Genomic DNA, 23614 nt, shown 5'->3' on the forward strand with positions numbered 1-23614 from the left:
CATCTAATGTCCCTGGCAGTGGTTAGCAACCCTTACACACCCCGGGACCCCACTCACGGGTAAGTGGAGGCTACCCCTTTGCATAAGTTTGGGAGTCTCACTGCCCAGCAGTGGGGGACTTCCCTGTCAATCCTCGAAGGGCTCTACAGCCTGTCACAATATGCCTGCTTTTGTGTTGTGAAAATAGATTTTCAATGGTTTGTTTACAGCAACCCTGATGTTTGTGGGAGTTGTGTTTTCCTGATACTGTGGGATACTGGAAAATGCATTAGAGTGAATTCAGTGGCTTCTAACTCACCAGGGTGCAAAGGGTCAATGCTCCTAGCAGCTGCTGCATTCCTCTTGCTTGGTACAGGGAGTTTTAATTCCACTGGTTAATTTATTTCCCCACAATGTGACACTGTGTTCCCTGAACTATTTTTCATCTTCAAATTGCAATCTGCCGGTTAGTTCCTGTAAGGCCTGCTGTGCTCTGCGTTTATGTTCCTGTTCTCAGCCGCTGCGTTGCAACCACATCATATATCAGGTACATAAGCAGCAGAAAGAATGAATAGATCTAAAGGTCCCATGCCATTTACATGAACAGATCTGTAGCTTATATTCACCCTAAGAGGATCTGCAGGGTGACTCTCATATGGGCGGTATGGTCTGTATCGCTTAGCAGATTCACAGCTCAAGGGTGCCTTTTCTCCCATTGAGTCATAAGAGATTTATGAGCATAACTCCCATTGTTCATTAATGGGAGCCATCCATGAAAATTACCCGTTCATCCATTGGAGAATAGATTTAGTCTTTTATCTGAGAATCAGAGGAAAGTCACTGTGGTATAATCAAAGGAAGAAGTCTTTCTTGGAATATGATTTGTTGGTACCGTCTGACCACCATATGTTGTTCGACTTTCATCCTTTTTTGGCAAGATATAAAATCATCTGGACAAAAAGTGGGGCTCTGTGGTTGAGAAATCTATTTAAAAGCAATACAGTATTAAAATGGACTAGCTGTGCCTGAAATGTTTTGTAGATTTATTTGCTGTCAGAGGCTGATAAAATATTTGAGGAAAATGGCCTAGTTCTGTTTAGGCAGTTTCCTGTGAGAGGGACTAGAGAGATGGATTGAATCATTTTTTATTTTAATTGTACAAGTATACTGTTAACCATTATAAATCTGTTTTCTATCAATTGTTCTCTCTTTTTATTTTTTTCCCTCCCTCTCTGGCCTATCATGTAGTGTTTATTTTAAGACATCATCTGGAATAGTAAACGCTTTTGCAGTTGAACATGTGGAAAAGCTCAGTCTTGTGGTGTCTACATCTTAACTGTCTCTCTAGCAGTATCTGATTGAAAATAAAGCCAGTGCACCTAATCGAAGACGCTGGTTTTTATAACGAGGCTTGTTTCACAGATAGTTAACTGTCTTGGCTCACAGCCCTTAGCCCTGGTCTTGTGCATGTTCTTTTACCTTCTAAAATTTGTAAATCTCTCTCTAGCTCAAAAATGATATAGTTTTGAATAAAATACCTTTTTGGTGCACACATAAAACACCCAAAACCCAACCCCACAACTCTTTTTGCAGCCTGAATTAACCACAGGGCTAATTACTAACAGTCTGGATAACAAAGTCCCTTCATGGCTAAAACACTAACGAGATTTTTCTCTGTGCTCCTTAAGACTTCACATAATAATGGAGGGCCAAGTTCTTAATAGCCTAACTGTCAGGAATAGTCTTGAAGGGCTTATCTACATTACAAAAGTAGCACTGGTTTAACTAAACTGATTTAGCTAAAGTAGTGCAAGTCCCAAATGTAGACACACTTAACTGATTTAATGCTTGCTTAAATCAGCTTGCGTGGGTAAATTACTGAATTAAGATAAACTGGTTTGTGTGTCTACATTGGGGTTTGCACCAGTTTAATCAGAACAATTTCATATTAATTGTCATAGCAGTGCACCTCTTCTAATGCCGACAAGGCCTAAAATGATCAGCTTTTAGCTCAGAATGTAGTTTGAGTTCATCTAACATAATGTATGAATGATGAAATCATTAGTTATGAAATATCAGCCTTAAAGGGTTTTTTTTTTCCTTACATGGATGACTGTTTCATATCATTTGAACACTAATGCCTAGAGTATAATCTCTCCAAATATTATAATAGTTTTATGTATAAGGTAGATGGGGTTAAATTCTGTATTTTCATGTGAACTCTGAATATCACTAGAGTATTCAGAAAGGAATTACCTTATTGTGCCTTAGAGGGTACTTATCAAATCCATTTTGTTGAAAACTTAATATACTGAGACAGAACAAATGGAAAGCTGATCGGAATATTAAATAAACAGCACAAAATTTCATTGCTTTTGCTGGCTGTAGAAGTGCGACACGGATTGATTCACTTTAGAATATTGTGTAGGATCTGAGACTTAGTACTGATTAAAATTAGAGGGAATTAGGGATGAGAGAGATTTCACCATGATATCTGTAGGGATCTTTACCTTCTTACAGCAAGTAGTTAAGATAGGAGCCAGTGCAAATCCATTGACTGCTGCTGTTGTTCCTGCTGATAGGTATCGATAGTCAGCAGAAATCAGTAGAGTGGCTCTGGGTTTAATTTTACATCCATGCACCTGAGAGCCAAATTGGGCCCAATGTTTTTTAAATATGTATTTACAATTCTCAGACCACATATGCTGGTGTGCATCTCTACCTTCAGCATTGGCCTGGTGTATGTACAATCCTGTGAGTACCCAGCACCCTTTGCAATTGGACACTGGCTTTGTGTCTCCTTGTATCACAATCTCTCTCCCCTTCTGCATACAGTGATCCCCCCACTTCCTTCCTTTTTTCCTCTTCTCGTTTCCTTCCAGGGCAACTGGTGTGTTGTTTTTTTCTATCTGACCCTCCTGTCTACCCTTCTGCAACTTCAACCACTCCCAAGCTGCCTAGCTTCCCTAGTCCTCTTTGTATTGACCTCCGACTCCCATCTGCATTGCAGAGTCCAGTTCTTACTGAGTACAATGAGAAACAAGTTTGCTGCTCTCTGCTGCTGAACTGATTTGAACCTCAGAGCTCGTGAGTTCACCGTCTCCCACCTGTGAAGGAATAATGGAAAACTCTAGTGATTAATGTTAATAACTTAGCTCCATTAATATTTACTTAGTGTTTTCCTGTTCTTGGATACACACGAGCTAATTGCCATCCATTTGACCAGACCATCTATCTGTCTATATTGGTACTGAAATAACTCACATAACCATGATATGCGAGTGCCTCAGAAACATTAATGAATATGTCCTCACACCATCTCTGGGAAGTAAGGAAGGATTACTAACTCCATTTTACACTTGGAGAATGGAGGCTTAGTGAGATTAAGTACTTGCAGATCTACACTGCAAGAAAAGATCTGTAGCAATGAATCTCAGACCCTGGGCCAACTGAGTTTGGGCGTATGCTACGGGGCTAAAAATTAGCAGTGTAGATGTTCCTGCTCAGGTTCTGAGACCCATCCCCTTTGCTGGGTTTCAGAGCCCAAGTGGGAATGCTTACACTGCTATTTTCAGCCCATCACATGAGCCCTGCAAGCCCAAGTCAGTTGACCTGGGCTCTGAGGGTATGTCTACTGTGACAGGGTCGGGCCAGATGGCTACAGGAGAGTAATAGAAGGCAGATATATTCGCCCCAGGTTAAGTAGGTCCCTTTTCCCTGGGTAAGGTAAGAGGGAAGATTCCAGAACAATCAGGAACCTTCTGGAGACAATTAAGACAGACAGGCTGATTAGAACACCTGCAGCCAATCAAGAAGCTGCTAGAATCAATTAAGGCAGGCTAATCAGGGCACCTGGGTTTTAAAAAGAAGGTCACTTCAGTTTGTGGTGTGCGCGCGAGGAGCTGAGAGTGAGAACGCATACTGTTGGAGGACTGAGGAGTACAAGCATTATCAGACACCAGGAGGAAGGTCCTATGGTGAGGATAAAGAAGGTGTTGGAGGAGGCCATGGGGAAGTAGGCCGGGGAGTTGTAGCTGTCACACAGCTGTTCCAGGAGGCACTCTAGACAGCTGCATTCCACAGGGCCCTGGGCTGGAACCCGGAGCAGAGGGCGAGCCCGGGTTTCCCCCAAACCTCCCAACTCCAGGTCAGACACAGGAGGAGTTGACCTGGACTGTGGGTTCACAAAAGCGGCCAAACTAAGGGCTGCCGTGAAGCTCCAAGGCGAGCAAATCTGCCAATAAGCGCAAGACCCACCAAGGTAGAGGAGGAACTTTGTCACACTACACTGCAGTTAAAATCCTGCTGCTGGCCTGTGCCAGGTAACTCAAGCTAAGAGGTTGTTTAATTGTGATGTAGACATTTGGGCTCAGGCTGCAGCTGGAGCTCCAGGACCTTCCCACCTTAGAGGGTCCTAGAACCTGAGCTCCAGCTGGAGCCCAAAGTCTACACCACAATTAAACCTTAGTCCGAGCCCAAGTCACAGCCACTGTTTTTTAATTGCAATGTAAACATACCTTGAGACTCATCACCGCGGCTTTTGTTTCATTGCATAATGTTTCGTTGTATAATGTGGCTGCTCACCTATTAAGAGTAAAGATAGATTTATAATTATAATTAGTGTCTATGTAGAAGACTAAAACTGCATATTTTCATAAGGATGTCAAATTTTTAGTTGCATAAATATGATGCTGACTTTAGCAAATGTTCAATTTTACATTAAAGTAAGAGATTTGTAAAGGCCTAGATTTACATAATTTAATTTTCTGCACAGAAGATACGGAAAATCAATAGCATGATTCATAGCCACACTGAAGAATTGCCACGCTGCCATTCTTTGATTGCTCAAGCTAAGAGTTCAAAGAGTTCTACAATTAATTTTAAATGTTGTGTGCTGACTTGGAGTGTTTCCCTTTAGAATCCCTAAATTGTTTAGACCCAGTCTCTTTCCTGTTTTGCCGGTAGGGCCTACCCAGCGCCTGGTGGCTGTGGAATTAGTAGCAAAACTTTACCTCTGGTGGAAGTGGTTATGTAGCATCCTTCTTCTGGTGAAGAAATCCAGAGTTTTCTGGAAAATCAGCTGCCATCTTGTTTACTGTCTACAATTATTCTGTATCTGCATGCTCAATAAAGTTATGACTATCCAACTCCGCATTGTGGGGCATTAGATAACAACTAGTTGCAGTGTACTCGTCCCAGGACACATGGTTCAAAGTCAGAACTTCCTGAAGTTCTGAACCACCATGTTCTTTTCCTCTTCCCCCGGCTGCTGCCTCCTCCTGTCTCCAGTCCCCCACGTGCTTTGTCACATCTCTCCCTATGGAGTTGCCTGTCCCTCTTCTGACTCCACATACTCCTTCTCCTTCACATTGATATCTCCTGCTCTCCTGTCATCAGCGAGGAGGAGAGAAAGTAGACCCTCTCCCAGTAGACAGGAGAAAGGGGTATGACATATTGAACCTGAATCCTGCAGCATGGACCCTGATTTCTTATTTCTTTAAGTTAAAGCTTTCACGATTGGATCCTGCAAGTGAACCAGGAATTTGGCAGCTGCCTGAAATATCAGGAAAAATACTCAAAATCAGAGGTTCTGATCAAATAACACAGTCTGTCAAGATTGTTGTTCATGTGGGCTGGGGGGAGCCCTACCGTATGTTTTTGGGAAATTCTTTTCTGACATCCACGCTGCTACAGAACTTCCAGTTTGCCACGAAATTTAGCATGGTTGTGCTGCAGAAATCACTTGGCTCTGCCATAAAATGAAGCTCTTTGCACTGCTTTGTAGGTGGGGCAGCTTAATACACCTGCTACTGAAATGTAGCAAGCTCCAAGTTCCCTTCGCACCAAGCTGGTGTTATTGAAGTATTATTTCAGTGGGAAGAATTGAACTGAACTGCCCATACTTGGTGTTCCATGAAGGTTTGTTATAAGCCCAGCCTTGCTGTGCTTGGCTTGAGAGGTGATGGGCATACAACACCTGTGGTACGGCTACTAGAAGCAGTAACCTTTTGGACACTTTACTGAAGTTAAGTGTTGGAATTATTTAATTCGTACCTTCCTGATTAAATAACAGAACTGAGAACAGTCAGACTTAAATTGCTGTTGAGTCAGACTATGCTTTTCAAATAATGCCTAGACAGTTCTCTTTGGAATTAAAAGGAGGTTTTATTTTTTGTGTTCTCTGCATTTATTATAAGACCTAGGTATGCAGATGCGGTGTATTGTGAAAGAAAATGGAATTCTCTGTCAGACTACCCTTCTGACATTTGTCAACTCATACAACTCAGATTTGATTGTCACGTGTACAGAAGCAATACACAAAATCTTCCTGTATAAACTTGCCCTCTTACAAAAGCTGAGCAATTCTTTAAAAGAAAGAAGCAGATGTTAACAGTGACAAGAAAAAAGCATGGAAGTACTCTGTGGCACAATGTAGTGAGTATTCCCTCTTTTGTTTCGTTTGGTGGGTTCAAGTTCTTTACTTTATGAACGCGAACCAGGTCGGTGGCTCCTTTTTAATGATGTTTTTGCTGTGTTGTGGTCTTGGGAGTGTACACAAAGTGGCTGCCTGACACTATCACCCCTTGCCTTGGCTGGAGGGCAGTGTCAATGTCCTCCATGATGGATTGGATGGCATGAGCTGCTGAAGTGTGACTTCCCCTCAATGAAGTTCTCAAGCTGTCACCACTTTGGCCAATTAATCTCAGCCTCACCAAAGACCTCCACACAGTGGTAGAGAGGGTTCTTCTTTGTCGTAGGAGAGCTGCCTGTTCGGGGATTTTCACATGTTGTTTCTGCTGTAGTGCTGTATCAAAAGCAGAAAGTTTATAGAATGTGCTGGACTCTGGCATGCGTGTTTCTCAAGAATCTGTCTACCTGCTGTTTTTCCGAGAGCAGTTATTGTTTTGTGTATGAATAGTAAAGCAAGTCCACAACGTACCCTTTGTGTGGCTAGATAGAAAGTCTATCGACAGTCTAAATGTCCTGGGCTAGACTCTCTGCTGGTGTACATCTGCTATTGATACCTTGCATGATACTCTTTATGGATAAATACTCTGTAAGATGTGCTTGGTGTTGTGAGTTTGTCAAGTCTGAGGTGAGAGTTGTTGGCAAAGAACAGGGGACTCTTTGCCTAGGAGCCTCTGTGTCACAGTAACCCATTGTTGTCTCTTCAGAGACCGTATGCCTGACTCAAGAGTCTGTACAGATACATTCCAGGCTGAAATTGGGTTGTCATTTATTATTTGTGTTACTGTAGCGCCTAAGAGCCCCAGTCATGGCCCAGGACCCCATTGTGCTAGGTGCTGTATAAACATAGAACAAAAAGATAATCCCTTCCCCGAAGTGTACCCACCTAGCCCCCTTTCCTCCAATAGCATTGTCAGCTTGAACATCCTATGACTTCCTTCTCTCTTCTTTGCACCCTCTTCCATTCTGCTCCCCCACACCAAAGAAAGGTCTTCATTCAGAAGAAGCTAAAAAACCTATTCCGAAGGTAACTCAGTCATGAGGGTTTCCCAGTACGTCCTGTCTTCTGTGTCGTCTCTTTAGATTGTGAACTCTTCAGGAGTAAGGAGCATCTCTGTTTCATGAACAGCACCACGCCCATTGTCTCTGCTTAACATATAATATGTTTAGAGAGTGAACGTCATTTTCCTAATTGCTGCTGTTTCTTTCCTTTTCTCAGCTCTGACTGAAGGGTACGTTGGCTCACTACATGAAAACAGACATGGTAGTTCTGTGCAAATACGGCGGCGTAAGGCCTCGGGGGATTCTTACTGGGCTTACTCAGGTGAGTTGACTCATACTATATTGGAGTGAAATGTGACTGGGACACTGCCAACCCCCCAAACTACCTGTTTGAAATGTTTGTTGTATTTGTTTTGCTGCTCCGTATGCATCAGAAACTTGAAACAGGAATCGACTTAATTTTGCAAGCTTTGCATCTTGGTTTTTTGTACTGACACTCCTGAAAATTCAAGAGCTTGACTGACCCACTGTGACCTTGCCTTCCACACACAACAGCACAATTATATAGCACTCTCATGCACTGCTCTTGGAGCCGCTGCACTCCCCCACCCGCTCTCCACAGAATGGCACTGAAGACTTGTGATGGTTCTTGGAGTGCCCAGGACTGAGTCCCCTAGGTACCTCCCTGAGACTTGCTGGTGCTTAACTGTGTGTCAGCTCCCAGTCTGTCTGCCACCCAAGCACTCTGGGATATACCAGCCTTCCCTTTGCCTTGTAGATTAATAATAGGTGCACCCCATCACCGAACCCTTTGGAAACATTCCCCTACAGTAATCAGCCCTTTAACCACTGAACACTCTCAGTAATACCGGGTCTGCTCTCCCCAAAGGAGCAAAGCACACGCCAGCTTGAATGATTCAGCTCCGGATCACCTTCTTAAATAATATCACAGCACTGAGATACGTTTATAGTGAAAACAATCATACGTTTATTATCAAATATCAAGATTCAAGAGCGAGTGAGTAAGGATCATGGTAACAGGAGGGTTACAGATGCAACAAAATCATTACATGGTTCCTAGAGACTAAACTTAAAACATATTCAGACAGAAAGTTAGCCTAAGTTATCTCACCTCAAATGTCCTTTGCAGCATTTTCAGCCAAGCAGGGTTGAGAGCCTGTTTTCATTAATGTAATCTCATTGCCCGATTACTTCCTAGATTCAGGATAAAGAGGTGTCTTCCTTGCCATCTCCTTATATCCCCAGAGTTCATTGTTTGTTCCCCAACTCAGGAGAACCACCGTGGCTTATTTACCTGTGTTTTGTTATCCTGTTGATTTCACATCTCCCTATTAGCTTTGTATGTAAACTGTGTTAGCTTATAATGTTTAAATTACAAGTTGCACAGACAGGTGAATAAACCTCCTTTGTCTGAGAGAAAATCTGGTTGCTAGTTCTTCCTTGACAGGAATATATTTTCAGGATACATACATTACTTTTTACAAAGTATCTGTATGTACATATCACAATGATATTAATGAACTGTGTGAGCGTGGCTTTCATTTAGGACCTTATATAATATTCTTTGGTGAACCATAATGTATATACCAGGATCAGGATATTCTTGTAACCCCCTTTACTGGTTGGCATTGAGGTGTTCTTAGGGTTACATGAGTATTGTATATTTTAAGTGTGCATGCTTTCAATTTTACAGTTTTGTAGATTACGCTCCTGCTAGGTTTTCAACTCTTGGGCTCCCCGACCCCAGTCAAAAATCCCTTACCCACTTCTCACTCAGATACCAGTTTTCCAGGTCAGTCTTCCCACCACTGCTTCCTTTCCCCTCACTTTTCCCCAAACTTTCCCAACTTGCTCTCCTACTTCTCTTTCTTACCTCAGGCAGTTCTTCTGGATCCTTCTAAGGAATTTTCTGTTCCCACAAATTCACACTTTACCATTTTCCCTTTCACAAATAATCCCCCAGCCTATCATATGCTATTCAAACAATCTCCCAGCATCTCACAGTGCAAGTGTGAGTGTCCAAATGCCAACCTTTTGGGGCTTTCAAACGACTGCTTTGCGTGTATATATTTTACAGTTTTGCATGACAGTGAGACAATCTGATGCAACATATGTTAGAGAAGGTAGGATTTGGTGGATGTTTTATTGTTTGTCCTCTTGACTTGGTAGGAAAGGTTTAGGAGAAACCTGCTCTCTTGGATCAGTTTTGAGACTACTAATCAAGATACAAAGTAACTTGTACTAACCCACCTCCATATGCAATTCTCTGGTTATTGCAGACCTGGAAGCTTCTAGACCTCCAGTTTATTTGCAGACCAGTTCCTCAAGAACAGGGGTGGGGTGGGAGAAAAAAAAGGAAAGTTCATGTTGGTAGCTATGGTTCTGTTTGCAGAAACTGTTTCCACATACTTGTTTCTTTCTGAAGGTCCATTGTGTCATTAATTTTGCCACACTTCTTTTGAAAGGACTTGTGATGTATTTCACACATTTGATGTTAGTCCTGATGGAGACATTGTGCAGAACTGGTTTTATCAAAATGATAAAGTTGGGTTTCTAAGGAATTTGAATACTGATGTCAGCTAAATAGGAAAATTATAACCTAGATAATACTGCTAATTCTGTCCTCAGTAATAAATTATCAGTTTCACTGAAACTGCATGACTAGCTGAGGTTAGAATTCATCCATTAATACACAAAAACATCAGATGTCACAGTTTCCTTTAATTTGATGTCATAATAAGAGATGCTGTCTCATTTGCAAATGAGATCGTATAAACCAAATACACTTCAGTAACAGATAGCTGAGGTTAGAATTCATCCATTAATACACAAAAACATCAGATGTCACAGTTTCCTTTAATTTGATGTCATAATAAGAGATGCTGTCTCATTTGCAAATGAGATCGTATAAACCAAATACACTTCAGTAACAGATGACAAATAAACTCTTTCCATTTAAATGTTGAGAATACTAGCAAATGAACAGGAAAGGTATTGTCACAAATTTTATTTCTTTATTGGAATTTAAATAATCTGATAGTAGAAGGAAACAAATCATGGAAAAATCTGTCTGTTAAAATGGATAGTCTGTCGATTGTTATCTGTACTCTACCAACTATACAAAAATTACAGGTTAAGTGGTATTTAGCATGTTTCCTTGGTTTTGGTTATCTAAAAATGTAATTGGAATGTTCATTGCAGCCTATTAAAGGAAAATGTTTCAAGAAAACAAATAAAACACTGTTGGAATTAGTCTGCTGTCATAGATATGAAAACTATTTGCATGAGTTATTGGATTTTGTTTTTAATCAGGCCTGCAGTTTATGAAACATCTCTGCATGTGACAATTTTCTAAATTTTATTTTCATGACTATTCAGTTTTTTCGTTGGTGACTAATATCACCTTTTCCCCAATAAAAGCTTTTACCTTCCACGACTCATTTTAGATGTATGTCAGTGTAAAATATATAGACCAATCTTTAATTACACGTTATCTATTGGCTTTTTTGCTTTGTTTTGTGTATTGATAAATCTCCAGCTTCTTCAGGGAAAATAGCCAATCTGTTTTGTTTTACAGAGAACAGATAGTGTTTTCTCAGTCGTCAATCACATGCAGTTCTACCTGATTAGTGTTATCTAATTAGAATCCTTTTCGTGACTATTGTTGATAAAAGAAGTAAAATTGGGAAATAGAGGCATAAGAATAACCACACTGGGTCAAACCAATGATCCATCTAGCCCAATATCCTGTCTTCTGTCAGTGGCCACTGTCAGATGCTTCAGAGGGAATGAACAAAACAGGCAGGGGTGAAAGTAACTTAAAGGATTTACCGGTACGCTGGAGTCCTGAGTGGGGGCGTGGCCTCAACCGGAAGAGGCGATTTAAAGGCCCCGGGGCTCTGGCTGGGAGCACTGGGGCCTTTAAATCACCCTGGAGCTACCAGCTGCAGAGGCGGCTGTGAGCCCCGGTGAATTAACGGGCCCGGGGCTCCGGCCGCCGCAGAGCTCCAGGCATTTTAAATCCGTGCTGGAGCCTGGCTGCCAGAGCCCCAGGGCTCCGGCTGCCGGGCTCAGGCGGGGATTTAAAGGGCCCGGTGCTCCGGCCACTGCGGGGAGCCCCCGCCCGAGCCCCGCTACCAGAGCTCTGGTGATGCTTTAAAGGGTCCGGGGCTCCCTGCAGTGGGAGGGGAGCCCTGGGCCCTTTAAAGCGCCACCCGAGCCCTGCTGCCGGAGCTCTGGCAGAGCTTTAAAGGGCCTTGGGCTCCCCACAGCGGCCGGAGCCCCGGGCCCTTTAAATCCCCGCCGGAGCCCTGCCGCCACTCCCTGTAGCGGGGCAGGACACTGGCGGTGCTTTAAAGGGCCCGGGGCTCCCCGCAGTGGCAGGAGCACTTGGCCCTTTAAATCCCTGCCGGAGCCCGGCTCCGGCAGCCAGGCTCCAGCGGTGCTTTAAAGGGCCTGGGGGTCCTGCCACTGCGGGGAGCCCTGGGCCCTTTAAAGCGCAGCCCAAGCCCTGCTGCTGGGGCTCCGGAGGCAATTTAAAGGGCTTGGGGCTCCCTGCAGTGGCAGGACCCCCGGGCCCTTTAAATCACTGCTGGGGAAGCCGGTGCAGTCCGGCACGGCGTACTGGCTCTTGCTGGTACGCCGAACTGGACCGTACCAGCTTACTTTCATCTCTGAAAACAGCGGAATTTATTGAGGAATCCATCCCCTGTCATCCAGTCCTACTTTCTGGCACTTGGAGGTTTAGGGACACGCGGAGCATGAGGTTAGATTCATGAATATCTTGGCTAATTACCATTGATGGACCTATCCTCCACGAACTTATCTAGTTCGTTTTTGAACCCAGTTATACTTTTGGCCTTCACAACTTCCCCTGGGTATGAGTTCCACAGATTTACAGTGCATTGTGTGGAGTACATCCTTGAGGTTGTTTTAAATCTGCTGCCTCTTAATATAATTGGGGGACCTTTGGGTCTTGCGGTGAGGAGTAAATATAACTCTTTCTCCAGACCATTCGTGATTTTATGGACCTCTGTCCTATTCCCCCTTAGTCGTCTCTTTTCTAAGCTGAACGGTCCCAGGCTTTTTAATCTCTCCTCGTATGGAAGTTGTTCCATACCCAGAGTCATTTTTGTTGCTCTGCTCTACTTTTTCCAATTCTACTATATTTTTTTAGAGATGGAGTGACAAGAAGTACATTCAAGGTGTGGACGTTTCATGGATTTATATAATGGCATTATGATATTTTCTGTTTTATTCTCTATCCCTTTCCAAGTGGTTCCTAACTTTGTTAGCTTTTTTGACTGCTGCTGCACATTGAGCAGATTATTTGAGAGAACTATCCCCCATGATTCCAAGATCTTTCTTGTGTGGTAACAGCTAATTTAGAACCCACTGAATGTTTGGCAGGCTTCTGGCTTCTGATATACTTCAAACAATTTTTGCTCTTAGTTTTTGTGTCTTTAGCTAGTTGCTCTTCAAATTTGTTCTTAGCCTGTCTAATTATACTTTTATATTTGACTTGCCAGAGTTTATTCTTCTATTTGACTTCCAATTTTAAAAGGATGCTTTTTTGGCTTTAACTGCCTCTTTACTCTGCTTCTTAGCATGGTAGCATTTTTTCAATCCTCTTACTGTTTTTAATTTGGAGTATACATTTAGTTTGAGCTTTTGTTTTTAAATAGTATCCATGCAGTTTGCAGGCATTTCACCCTTGATTGTTCCTTTTAATTTCTGTTTAACTAGCTTCCTCATTTTTGTGTAGTGTCCCTTTTTAAAGTTAAATACTATTGCGGTGGGTTTCTGTGGCAGAAATGATCTGTGTACCATTTCCTTGCCAAGAAACTGAAAGAGGATGTATTATTAAATTGTGCGCATGGTATAACATAAGTGTAATATTTGAGCAGTACAACATGAAATTCCATTCCAGAAGAAACCCTTTTGGTGTTTAACATCCCAGACCCAGAGTCACAGCGCAGGCCTCCATGGTAGCTGGCATGGAGATTTTGTGTTACACCAGTGGGTGCTGAAAGCATTTGGCCCCTACCTGGTCCAACCCCATTTTATCACTCAGTAAATACACAATATATAGTGGTGAGTAATCTGTCTAGATAGTGCAAATGCACATTGAAGGCACTCGGCCGCGTGCAGTGCCTTGTGGGAAAGTGCTGCATTGAGGCAAGGTGAACGGCTGTCTTCAGCTCCAAGCAGGAAGAGTTGTCCTCAGAGACGGGGAGAGTGGGGAAGGAAAGGGCATGTGTAGAGGGGCATTATTCATGAAAAGTTTCTGAGGTGGTAAGGAAAACAGAAGATGAAATAACTAGAGAGGCTTGCACAAGATGGATAAATATCCAAGCCTTTGAAAAATACTCCTGCAATGCTGACTCAGGAGTCTGAGGGGATTCCTGCATTGCCAGGCCTAAGGAAGGAAAACTAATGGAGTGTACAATAAAATGAAGATCAAGGAGAGTGTGACTATATTATTAGTATGTAAATGCTTCTCAATGCTGTCTATTTACCATTCATTTCTGAGGGAGCTGCTCCACTTCTCCCCTCACCCATGTCTGCCACCTCCCTATCATCCCCAGCTACATGTGGGATTTTCAGCAAACTCGCCTGCTTTTATCCAATATCTCTTCTCCACGTTTGTGCTTGTAGACCTTGGGGACTGATGTAGAGAGAGCATGTCTACAGAGATTGGGGTGAGGTAGCCCACAAATGTCAGCTGGCAGGGGACAGATGCTGAGCATATATTTGTCCCAAGTTGAGTTTTGATGAGGTAAAGGCTGGAAGCCACCTACTTTCTCTCTCTCCTTCCCACCCCTGTCTTGGACTGTTCCCTGGGCAGGGTGTAGTGAAGCAGTTTGCCCAGCTTTCACGTGTGATGACTCTCTTGGGCAGAGGTTTTGGCCGTGGTTAGGGTGGTTATGTCATGTGAGCCGTCGAGTAGCGATTTACGTGATTGTCCGTGTTGGGGGGTCCTCAAGATTTTTTGTAGACATTTGCTGGTGAAACACTTCCCTTCCCATTCACAGTTATCCAGGCCGTGTTGTCTTCTCTTTGCAGTCCTAGAACATCCCTGGGCCAACTACAGCGATTGCTGGTGGGGTAAAGTGCTATGTTCAACTATGTTAAAGCTTCTTTTAATGTAATTTAACAGCTGGAGAAAAGGACCCTGCATCACATGTCCAAAAGAGCTCTTGCTAACTACCAATGGCGTTCAGGCCACCGTGCTGATCAACACTGTAACAGGTGCTCCATGTAGACCACACACACCTGTGTGGCTGCTGCTCATACATTGAGCTGAGCTATAGTTGGATACTGATTTCAAGGGAGCAAGGCTGATTCTTTCCCTGCTGGAGGGCATACAGAGTGGTGGTGTTTTCAGGCTAAAACATTCAGTGACCAGTCCTAAGGCCGGGGTGGAGAGTTGTGGGCACCACTGGCCTGCTGTGGGGCAAGGGGTCAGTTTACAAGGGCAGAACAGTTCAGAAGGCGCTGCTCAGTGACAGGATCCACCATCAAACCTCCCCTGGGTAGGCAGTCTGTGGAATAACTGCACTGCTGCTCCACAGCCAGGGGCAGGAAGGATGCTCCGGGAGTAGTTTGCTGAGCTGAGACTCAGGAGATCTGGACTCGTAAAAGACTTGCTGAGTAATCGTGGGCAAGTCGCTACCTGTAAAATGGGAATAGCACTTCCCTACCGCATAGGGGTGTTCTGAGGCTAAACATCTGCTACTGATTATAAGGCACTCAGCTGCTATGGTGATGGAAGGTTCCTCAAGACATCTTCCCTGGACCTCAGTGGAACTCCTGCACGTGCTGTCCACATGCTCTAAGTTTGTGCGGCAGTAGAGGCCTGGTCCACTCACCATCTCATCCAGTTGTACAAGTCAATTTTTTTTTAAGCCTTACAAAACGATAAAGTCCGTCATCTACAAATACAGCTCTTGTGTATTCTCGTGATGCCCTTAACTGCAGATGGGGTAAATGAGAACTTGCCTAAGAGAAGTAGCAGCTTGAGAGGAAAAAAATAAAAGAACAGATAATTAAATGAAGTGAGAACTCAAGGTCTGTTTTTAATGGCTTCTGTCATAATCAGAAGCTCACAGTGTATCAAAAGAGATGGTGTAAAATGTATGTCAGTAGCTCTTTAAACCAGCTTCAGAAACGAATGAAAGCCCACTGAAAAGAAAAAGAATAGCGATTCCTTTTAAACCTGCAAGAATGGATGGAGATGAATTTTTGATACAAAGTGCTAAAGTTCATTTCTATGGGAAATACTTTCTGTGTGTGTTTTGGCAATATATTGTATACATGTGCATATGTCAAATCTGGCTAGAGAGATTCAAAAGAGATTGACTGTAATATTTGGCTAAAATATTACAGCATAATGCAAAGTAGAGGTTTGGATCAAGAGTAACTCAACCTGAATGAATTAGGAGTCTCAGTTAATGAGCTTTACCATTGCAGGGCCTGATTCTGCAACCGCGTAAGCACTTGTCTACCTTTATTCACGTGAGCAATCTCTTTGAACTCCATGAGAACTAGTCACACCAGTACAGGACCTTACTACATGAGACCAGCAGTCTGCTTGTGACTCATGCTTAGTACTCAAGATAGTTAAATCCCAGACAGACTTCGAAGAGCTACAGAAGGATCTCTCAAAACTGGCAGATGAAATTCAAAGTTGATAAATGCAAAGTAATGCACACTGGAAAACATAATCCCAGCTATACATATGAAATGATGGGGTCTAAATTAGCTGTTACCACTCAAGAAAGAGATGTTGGCGTCATTGTGGATAGTTCTCTGAACACATCCACTCAATGTGCAGCAGCAGTCAAAAAAGTGAACAGAATGTTGGGAATCATTAAGAAAGGGATAGAGAATAACACAGAAAATATCCTATTGCCTGTGGATAAATCCATGGTACACCCACATCTTAAATACTGCGTGCAGATGTGTTTGCCCCATCTCAAAAAAGATATATTGGAATTGGAAAAGGTTCAAAAAGGGCAACAAAAATGATTATGGGTATGGAACGGCTTCTGTATGAGGAAAGATTAATAAGACTGGGACTTTTCAGCTTGGAAAAGAGACGACTAAGGGGGATATGATAGAGGTCTATAAAATCATGACTGGTGTAGAGAAAGTAAATAAGGAAGTGTTATTTACTCCTTCTGATAGCACAACAAGTAGGGGTCACCAAATGAAATTAATAGGCAGCAGGTTTAAAATAAACAAAAGGAAGTATTTCTTCACACAACGCACAGTCAACCTGCGGAACTCTTCGCCAGAGGATGTTGTGAAGGCCAAGACTATAACAGGGTTCAAAAAAGAGCTAGATAAATTCATGGAGGATAGGTCCATCAATGGCTATTAGCCAGGATGGACAGGGATGGTGTCCCTAGCCTCTGTTTTCCAGAAGCTGGGCATGGGCGACAGGGGATGGATCAGTTGGTGATTACCTGTTCTGTTCATTCCCTCTGGGGCACCTGGCATTGGCCACTGTCAGCAGACAGGATACTGGGCTAGATGGATCTTTGGTCTGACTCAGTATGGCCGTTCTTATGTTAGTGAATTGCAAGATCAGGTCCTAAAATGTCTGTTAAACACATCCATATTCCCATATTTAATAGGCTAAATGTGACATACTCTCAGTATCCATAATGGTGACTATTGGCAGTTCAGATGGCTTGTCAGTAATGTGGAAAATTCTTTGCAAGTTCATAAGTCTTTCTCTGTCTCTTTCTTTCTTTAAATTAAAAAGAAATCTCACAAATACACAACATGGAAAAGTGTACCAGGTTGAAGGCTTTTTGAATGACACTGCCTCAGGCTATCTACTGTATTTCTTAAAGAATAATATTCGGAAGAGTAAACCAATTTTTTGTTTTCAAACTTTAATGTTGTTTTTGTGTTACACCACTGGGTACTGAAAGCATTTGGCCAATCCCATTTTGTCACTCAGGAGCCTATGGGATGTGATGGAGGATAGGATTTTTGGATCCAAATCTGGTACTTTACTGTCAATAACCACGGTCCAGAGAAATGTCTGTGACTAATTAGTGACATACAAAGAAAGGATGATTTACTGAATGGTTGAATGAGATCGAATGGTTGAATGAGATCATCATTTGGATGAGATCATCATTTGGGGGGGAGGGATAGCTCAGTGGTTTGAGCTTTGGCCTGCTAAACCCAGGGTTATGAGTTCAATCCTTGAGGGGGCCATTTAGGGATATGGGGCAAAAATTGGGGATTGGTCCTGCTTTGAGCAGGGGGTTGGACTAGATGACCTACTGAGGTCCCTCCCAACCCTGGTATTCTATGATATTCTATGATCTGAGTAAGTAAAAGAAAGTAGCAGCAAGGAAAAAACTAAAATCAAACCGAAGCATCTTATTCTCTTGCTCAAACCAGGAAACCTCTACCCACAAAATTAGCAATATCCAAAGTAGTGTCCTGGATTTGATTTCCCCACCGCCACATGGGCAGGGTGTGAGTCTGTCCCCCAGTGCTGGTGGGCCTTTATAAGAACTTTATTAGTCCACTACCACATCGTCCCAAAGGATTTGGTCTGCTAGCTCAAGTACCAGAGGCTCATCCTTTTAGATCTGGAAACTCGAGTTTCAAACCTTGCGGTTGATGCAGGCAAGTTTGGTTGCACTTTCTTCTGTTGATGTCTCCTCTGTAGAATTAGCCTTTTTGTATGGGCTGACTCATGTTTGTTTTATTCCATGAGTCCCTCCATGAAATAGTTGAAACCACTGGGACTTCTTGGGGAGCAAGTTGTTCAAAATATTAATTACTTGTTTGTATATTTAACTGGTTTTTCTAAAGAGAACCAGTAAAATTCTATGCATGAAGTGCATGTTCGTTTAATCTTGCAGTGTATTCAGAATACCTCTCTCATTCTTTGGTCCTCTCAATGTCTCTGAAATGTTGTAGAAAAGTCAGATGTTTAGGTGAGGATACTCCCTCCCCAACACTGTGTGAGATGGAGATTTTCAGTGCTCTTATTTGGTGGCTGTTCCTAGGGAGCATTGTCAAAGGTGTGGGATCTGGGGGTGCTGCTGCACCCCCTGGTTTGAAGTGGTTTCCACCAGATACGGGGCTTACAGTTTGGTTCAGTGGCTCTCAGCACCCCCATTTTCACAAATTATTCCAGCACCCTGAGGCTTGTTTTCTCTTCTCTAAACGTTTAGAGTCCTTTCTCCCTTGGATATATGTGCAACTGCAAATCATGCTACTGGAAGTTAACAGAAGAGAAAAGTAGGCCTGACTAGCACAGGGTTGACTAGGAAAAAATCCATTAAGAAAAGGAATCTTGCACATTGCTGTCATTTTAGCTGTATATGAATGTGACAGTCATCAAACGGCAATTTCTGTTGTCCTTTAAGATGCAGTATTTAAAATATAACCAGTGAATTTAAAACTTGAGACTTTTTTTCTTAAAAGCAATTCCTAGCATTAAAACAGGAAAAATCACTAAAAGTTATTTCCTGTAAGAACAGCAAATGGTTTTAAATATGATGAAATGTAACTTGGTTTTGTCCTTTGTAAATATATGAATTTCCAGATCTTTGCCTGGGTCTGGTGTTCTAATTAGACAAACAGCTAATACCAGAAACAATTGTCACAGAGTGACTTCTGTAGAGGTGAACATCCAGACTTATTGTGCTCAGGGGTAACTAATGGCCTGTTTGCTTTGGTCAATATTTCTCTCTCTCTCAGGATGATAATAGATCTTGATGTTGACAAAAAATATGAAGTCTGTGCACTCTCTCTGTTGTAACATTCTGAACACATTCATCAAAAATATCCAGAAATGTCTGCATTACAGCCAAGAATTTCAAAAGTAAGTCGCCTCTCCTTTCAAGCTAACATTCTAAAGATGAATTGAAGTGAGAAGACCTGAAAAATACTCCTATTAATCTCTAAACTGATCAGTAAATTGAAATTTGCGTATCCTGTCTTTACTGATCAGAGGTGAATAGTTGTCTGCCCTGAACCCTGTTGAAACCAGCTATGATGCCATCACTTGCGAAGGCAATTGGATTTGTTAACGGTTGATCCAGGTATTAGTATTCACCTTTTTCCTGAAATGGAAATGGAATGGCTTGACAGTTTACTGTTTTTGTCTAAGCATGAGTACTGACTTACTTGTGCATGTAAAACAAGTATTACGGTGCTCATTTGGTTTGAGGAAACAAGGAAATGTTAACCTTATACTAAATACTTTTGTTATATGTGCTGCCTTAATATAAGTGCCCTGTCACCAGGCAAGGATTATGGAGAAATGCCTTTTCTCTCTTCAGTTCTGGTGGTGGGTGTGTGGGTGGGGGGCAGGAGGGAGATTTTTTTCCCTTTCTCACAAATATTTTTTCTTTTTTATTAATAGTTGAAGCTAAAAAAGGGTTTATTACCATTTTTTCATGACCCTGCCCCCAAGAGCAGGAGACAGACCGCTGCTAAAATGACCTATTGAATGTTCATCAGACACCTTTAGCCAGAAGGCCGGTGTCAATAAGGAATCGGTGATCTTCAAATCTATGTATTGCATATTTAACATCGGAAACTGTCAAAGGACCTGTGTGATGTTTTGGTGCCCACCCTGACCAGTGAGGGGTCCTGTCACCATCTGACCTGTAACTTTGGTGGTGTTTGAAGTGTGCAGCTATGGTTCAATTCCCTGACACCGGCAGTCTGCCCATAAGCATAAGATCTCCCCCTGGCTCTCCCCAGTCTAGTTACGCTTTTCAGGGTGACACCAACAGCCCTTCCAGTCCCTGGCCTCCCCAAGTATGTCATCCTGAATTCTTAATCATCAAACGGCTTGGACTGTTCCCCTCTGAAACCAGCCTCCAGTTACCTCTTCACCTTAGCACACGTACTCCACACAGTATGCACACCAGAGACCTGCTTGGGATGAAAATAAAGAAAAACTTTGTTTATTAGAAAAAACCCCAACACATTCAGAGATGAAATAGTAAGGGAGAAGCAAACCCATGCACGTTACACAGGAACCAAACCTAAAGACCCAACCTTACACTTCTATATTAGATAAAATCTCTTTTCTAATAAGAGTTACCTGTTGTCTTCATGTATGCAGTGTTGTTGTAACCATATCGGTCCCAGGATATTAGAGAGACAAGGTGGGTGAGATAATATCTTTTAATGGATCAACTTCTGTTGGTGAGAGAGACAAGCTTTCTTCCTCAAGTCGAGCTCTGTGGCACTTGAAAGCTTTTCTCTCTTGCCAGCAGAAGTTGGTCCAGTAAAATATTACCTCACCCATCTTGTCTCACTGTTACCTTCAGTTTCCCAGCATACCCCCTAGCTATAGGGGGGATTTAGTGTTCCCAGAAAGTCTCTGACCTTGAGGTTGTCCCCCAAGTTCTTGATTTAAAAAAAAGCTTAGTTCCAAGCCTGCTTTTAAAAGTCCTTTTTCCCCCCCTTAGGCCCCGGCGACTCATGGCTAGTCAGAGTGGTGACACTCCCTCCTGACTTGGTGTTTGAGAGCCACAATGTTCTTTTCAACTTCGAGTTATCTGAGGCCTGGTCTAAAACTAGAAAATTGAATTGGCTTCACTGTGTCGCTCAGGGATGTGAAAAATCCTCATCCCCTGAGCGGCATGGTTAAGCCAACCTAACTCCCAGTGTAGACAGTGCTAGGTCATCCGAAGAATCACTTGGCTGTTTATTTTTTCTGTTCTCCCTTTGGCGTGTCTGGACCATGATTGTCACAACTTTGTATAGCAAAGCTGCCCGGCTGGCTTTTGAGTCTCAGAAGTTACTCATTTCTACTGTTCTCTGCCTCCAAGACATCCATTCATAGAATCATAGAATCATAGAATATCAGGGTTGGAAGGGACCCCAGAAGGTCATCTAGTCCAACCCCCTGCTCAAAGCAGGACCAATTCCCAGTTAAATCATCCCAGCCAGGGCTTTGTCAAGCCTGACCTTAAAAACCTCTAAGGAAGGAGATTCTACCACCTCCCTAGGTAACGCATTCCAGTGTTTCACCACCCTCTTAGTGAAAAAATCCATTCTGGATTAAGAGAGGCATTCGTCTCTCACTTAGTCACGCATTGGCAAATTCCTGTGTCACCTTCCCACGAGGTCTCTTAAGACATTAAGGGTATGTCTGCGCCGCCCCTCCTCCCCCGCATGGCTGCGGCTGGCCTAAGCCAACTGACTCAGGCTCACAGGCCTTGGGTTGTGGGGCTGTAAAATTGCAGTGTAGATGCCCAGGCTCACACTTGAGACCGAGCTCTGAGATCCTGTGATGAGGGAGAGTATCAGAGTCTAGGCTCCAGCTGGAGCCCGAACTGCTACACAGCCGTTTTTAGCCCCACAGCCATGCTCTGTGAGTCAGGGGACCCAGGCTCCGAGATGAGTGCCAGGGGTTTTTATCTCATTGTAACTTATTTTCACAGAGACAAAGTGGTTTCTTTATTAGACACCAGTAACACTGTCTTCTCCTTGTCCCCTCTTATGGTTGAAATACTTGTGGTTTATTCTGAATACAACCAGAATGATTGCTGATATCCTGGTTACATGCAAGGAATAATATCTGGATTTTTCATTCTTCGACTTCACTATGGGTAAAATTGCCACTTTTCACTTTTTTTTTTTTTTTTTGGCCAATGCTCTGGTTGAAATTGTGGATTGATTGGTTTCTATGCTCCTTAAAAAAAATAAAAAATCTGTGACTGAAAACTCTGCTTTTTGGCTGGGAGGCAGGCTGCTGAATAAGTTTGACTGAGAACCTTGAGCTACTGAGTCTAACCCCTGTCTACAGTGGAGGTGTGATAATGAGCAGGCATTCAGGAAAGAACCAGAGAAAGATCTCCAAAAAGAAAAGCAGTACTTGTGGCACCTTAGAGACTAACCAATTTATTTGAGCATAAGCTTTCGTGAGCTACAGCTCACTTCATCGGATGCATACTGTGGAAAGTGTAGAAGATCTTTTTATATACACACAAAGCATGAAAAAAATACCTCCTCCCATCCCACCTCCTCCCATCCCACTCTCCTGGAGTGTTTTATTTATGCTCAAATAAATTGCTTAGTCTCTAAGGTGCCACGAGTACTCCTTTTCTTTTTGCGAATACAGACTAACACGGCTGTTACTCTGAAACCAGAAAGATCTCCGAGAGCTTTAGTTCTTTCATGGGGTTTCTGCCTGTCTCAATCTAATAAGTGTAAGACAGAGAGTTAGATGGGGATTTCACAGATTTGAATATTACAGCTCCTGTATTATCTCAAAATTCTCTCACTAGCCACAGAACAATCATGGGTCTAGTTATTTCCACCAAAATGGGAAACTACAAAACAGTGCTAACAACACACAACCCTTTAAACATATATTGTGTTGTGGCTATTGAACTCTTGCATTATAACCAGAATTGGATATTTTGCTGAAAATTGACATAGCCATACTTATAGGGCTTTAAACAATGGAAAATGTGCTCAAATACAGCAAAAAGTTAAATGCTCATTTTAAAAAGAATTTAAACCTCAGTCCTAGTTATTTTAAAAGGGAATTGAGTCTAAAATGTTCCTGGATCTTTTCTAAGGAAAAATTCCCCTAGTGTGAAGATAACTATACAATAGCTGTGTATTTTGAATGTGCAAATGAGAGATGGCATGATCGGAAATCAACTGTAGCACAAGCTGAACAAATGTGCTGGAGAATGCACAGAAGGTAGGAGAGTGCCATTGCCTTAAGGTTCTTAAAAGATTGCAGCAATACATTGAACTTCCAATTTTGGTTTAATATATAACTGAGTAAATATAGCAGAATAAATAACTAAGTGGCTTCTGAGTAGCAAGGAAACTGCAGTGGAAAACAAAGCAAGCAGGAAGGCTGTGAATAGTCTGCAGGGAGTGGATAAAAGAAGTAGTCTGGTGCCAGCATTATTGCAATAGCCCATGCGTGAAATAATCAAGAAATGAATCAGAATTTTAGTTGCCAACTAGACGTGGAGTCCTCATGCTGTATAAATGGATTGAGTAGTGCAAATACTCCTGTAGATGAAGAAGTGGTAGCATTGCTTTTATTTCTGAGGTCTGCGGTGGAGTCTCCAGGATAAAAAGGGCAGCTATAAGACAATCTTCTTAGTATCTCTACCCC

The 23614-nt window shown here is 42.6% G+C and overlaps 1 protein-coding gene across 6 annotated transcripts in view; it reads left to right on the forward strand.

Moving 5' to 3' along the window:
- Positions 1-23614, forward strand: part of PTPRG (protein tyrosine phosphatase receptor type G) — a 616375-nt gene that overhangs the window by 134797 nt on the left and 457964 nt on the right. For all 6 annotated transcript variants that reach the window (XM_073350970.1, XM_073350965.1, XM_073350966.1 and 3 more), the window contains exon 2: positions 7667-7771. In XM_073350970.1, coding sequence (XP_073207071.1) covers positions 7667-7771 — 105 coding nt within the window. The remainder of the gene's footprint in view (positions 1-7666; positions 7772-23614) is intronic.

Source organism: Lepidochelys kempii, chromosome 7, assembly GCF_965140285.1.
Source record: "Lepidochelys kempii isolate rLepKem1 chromosome 7, rLepKem1.hap1, whole genome shotgun sequence".
In the NCBI taxonomy this organism is placed as follows: Eukaryota; Metazoa; Chordata; order Testudines; family Cheloniidae; genus Lepidochelys; species Lepidochelys kempii.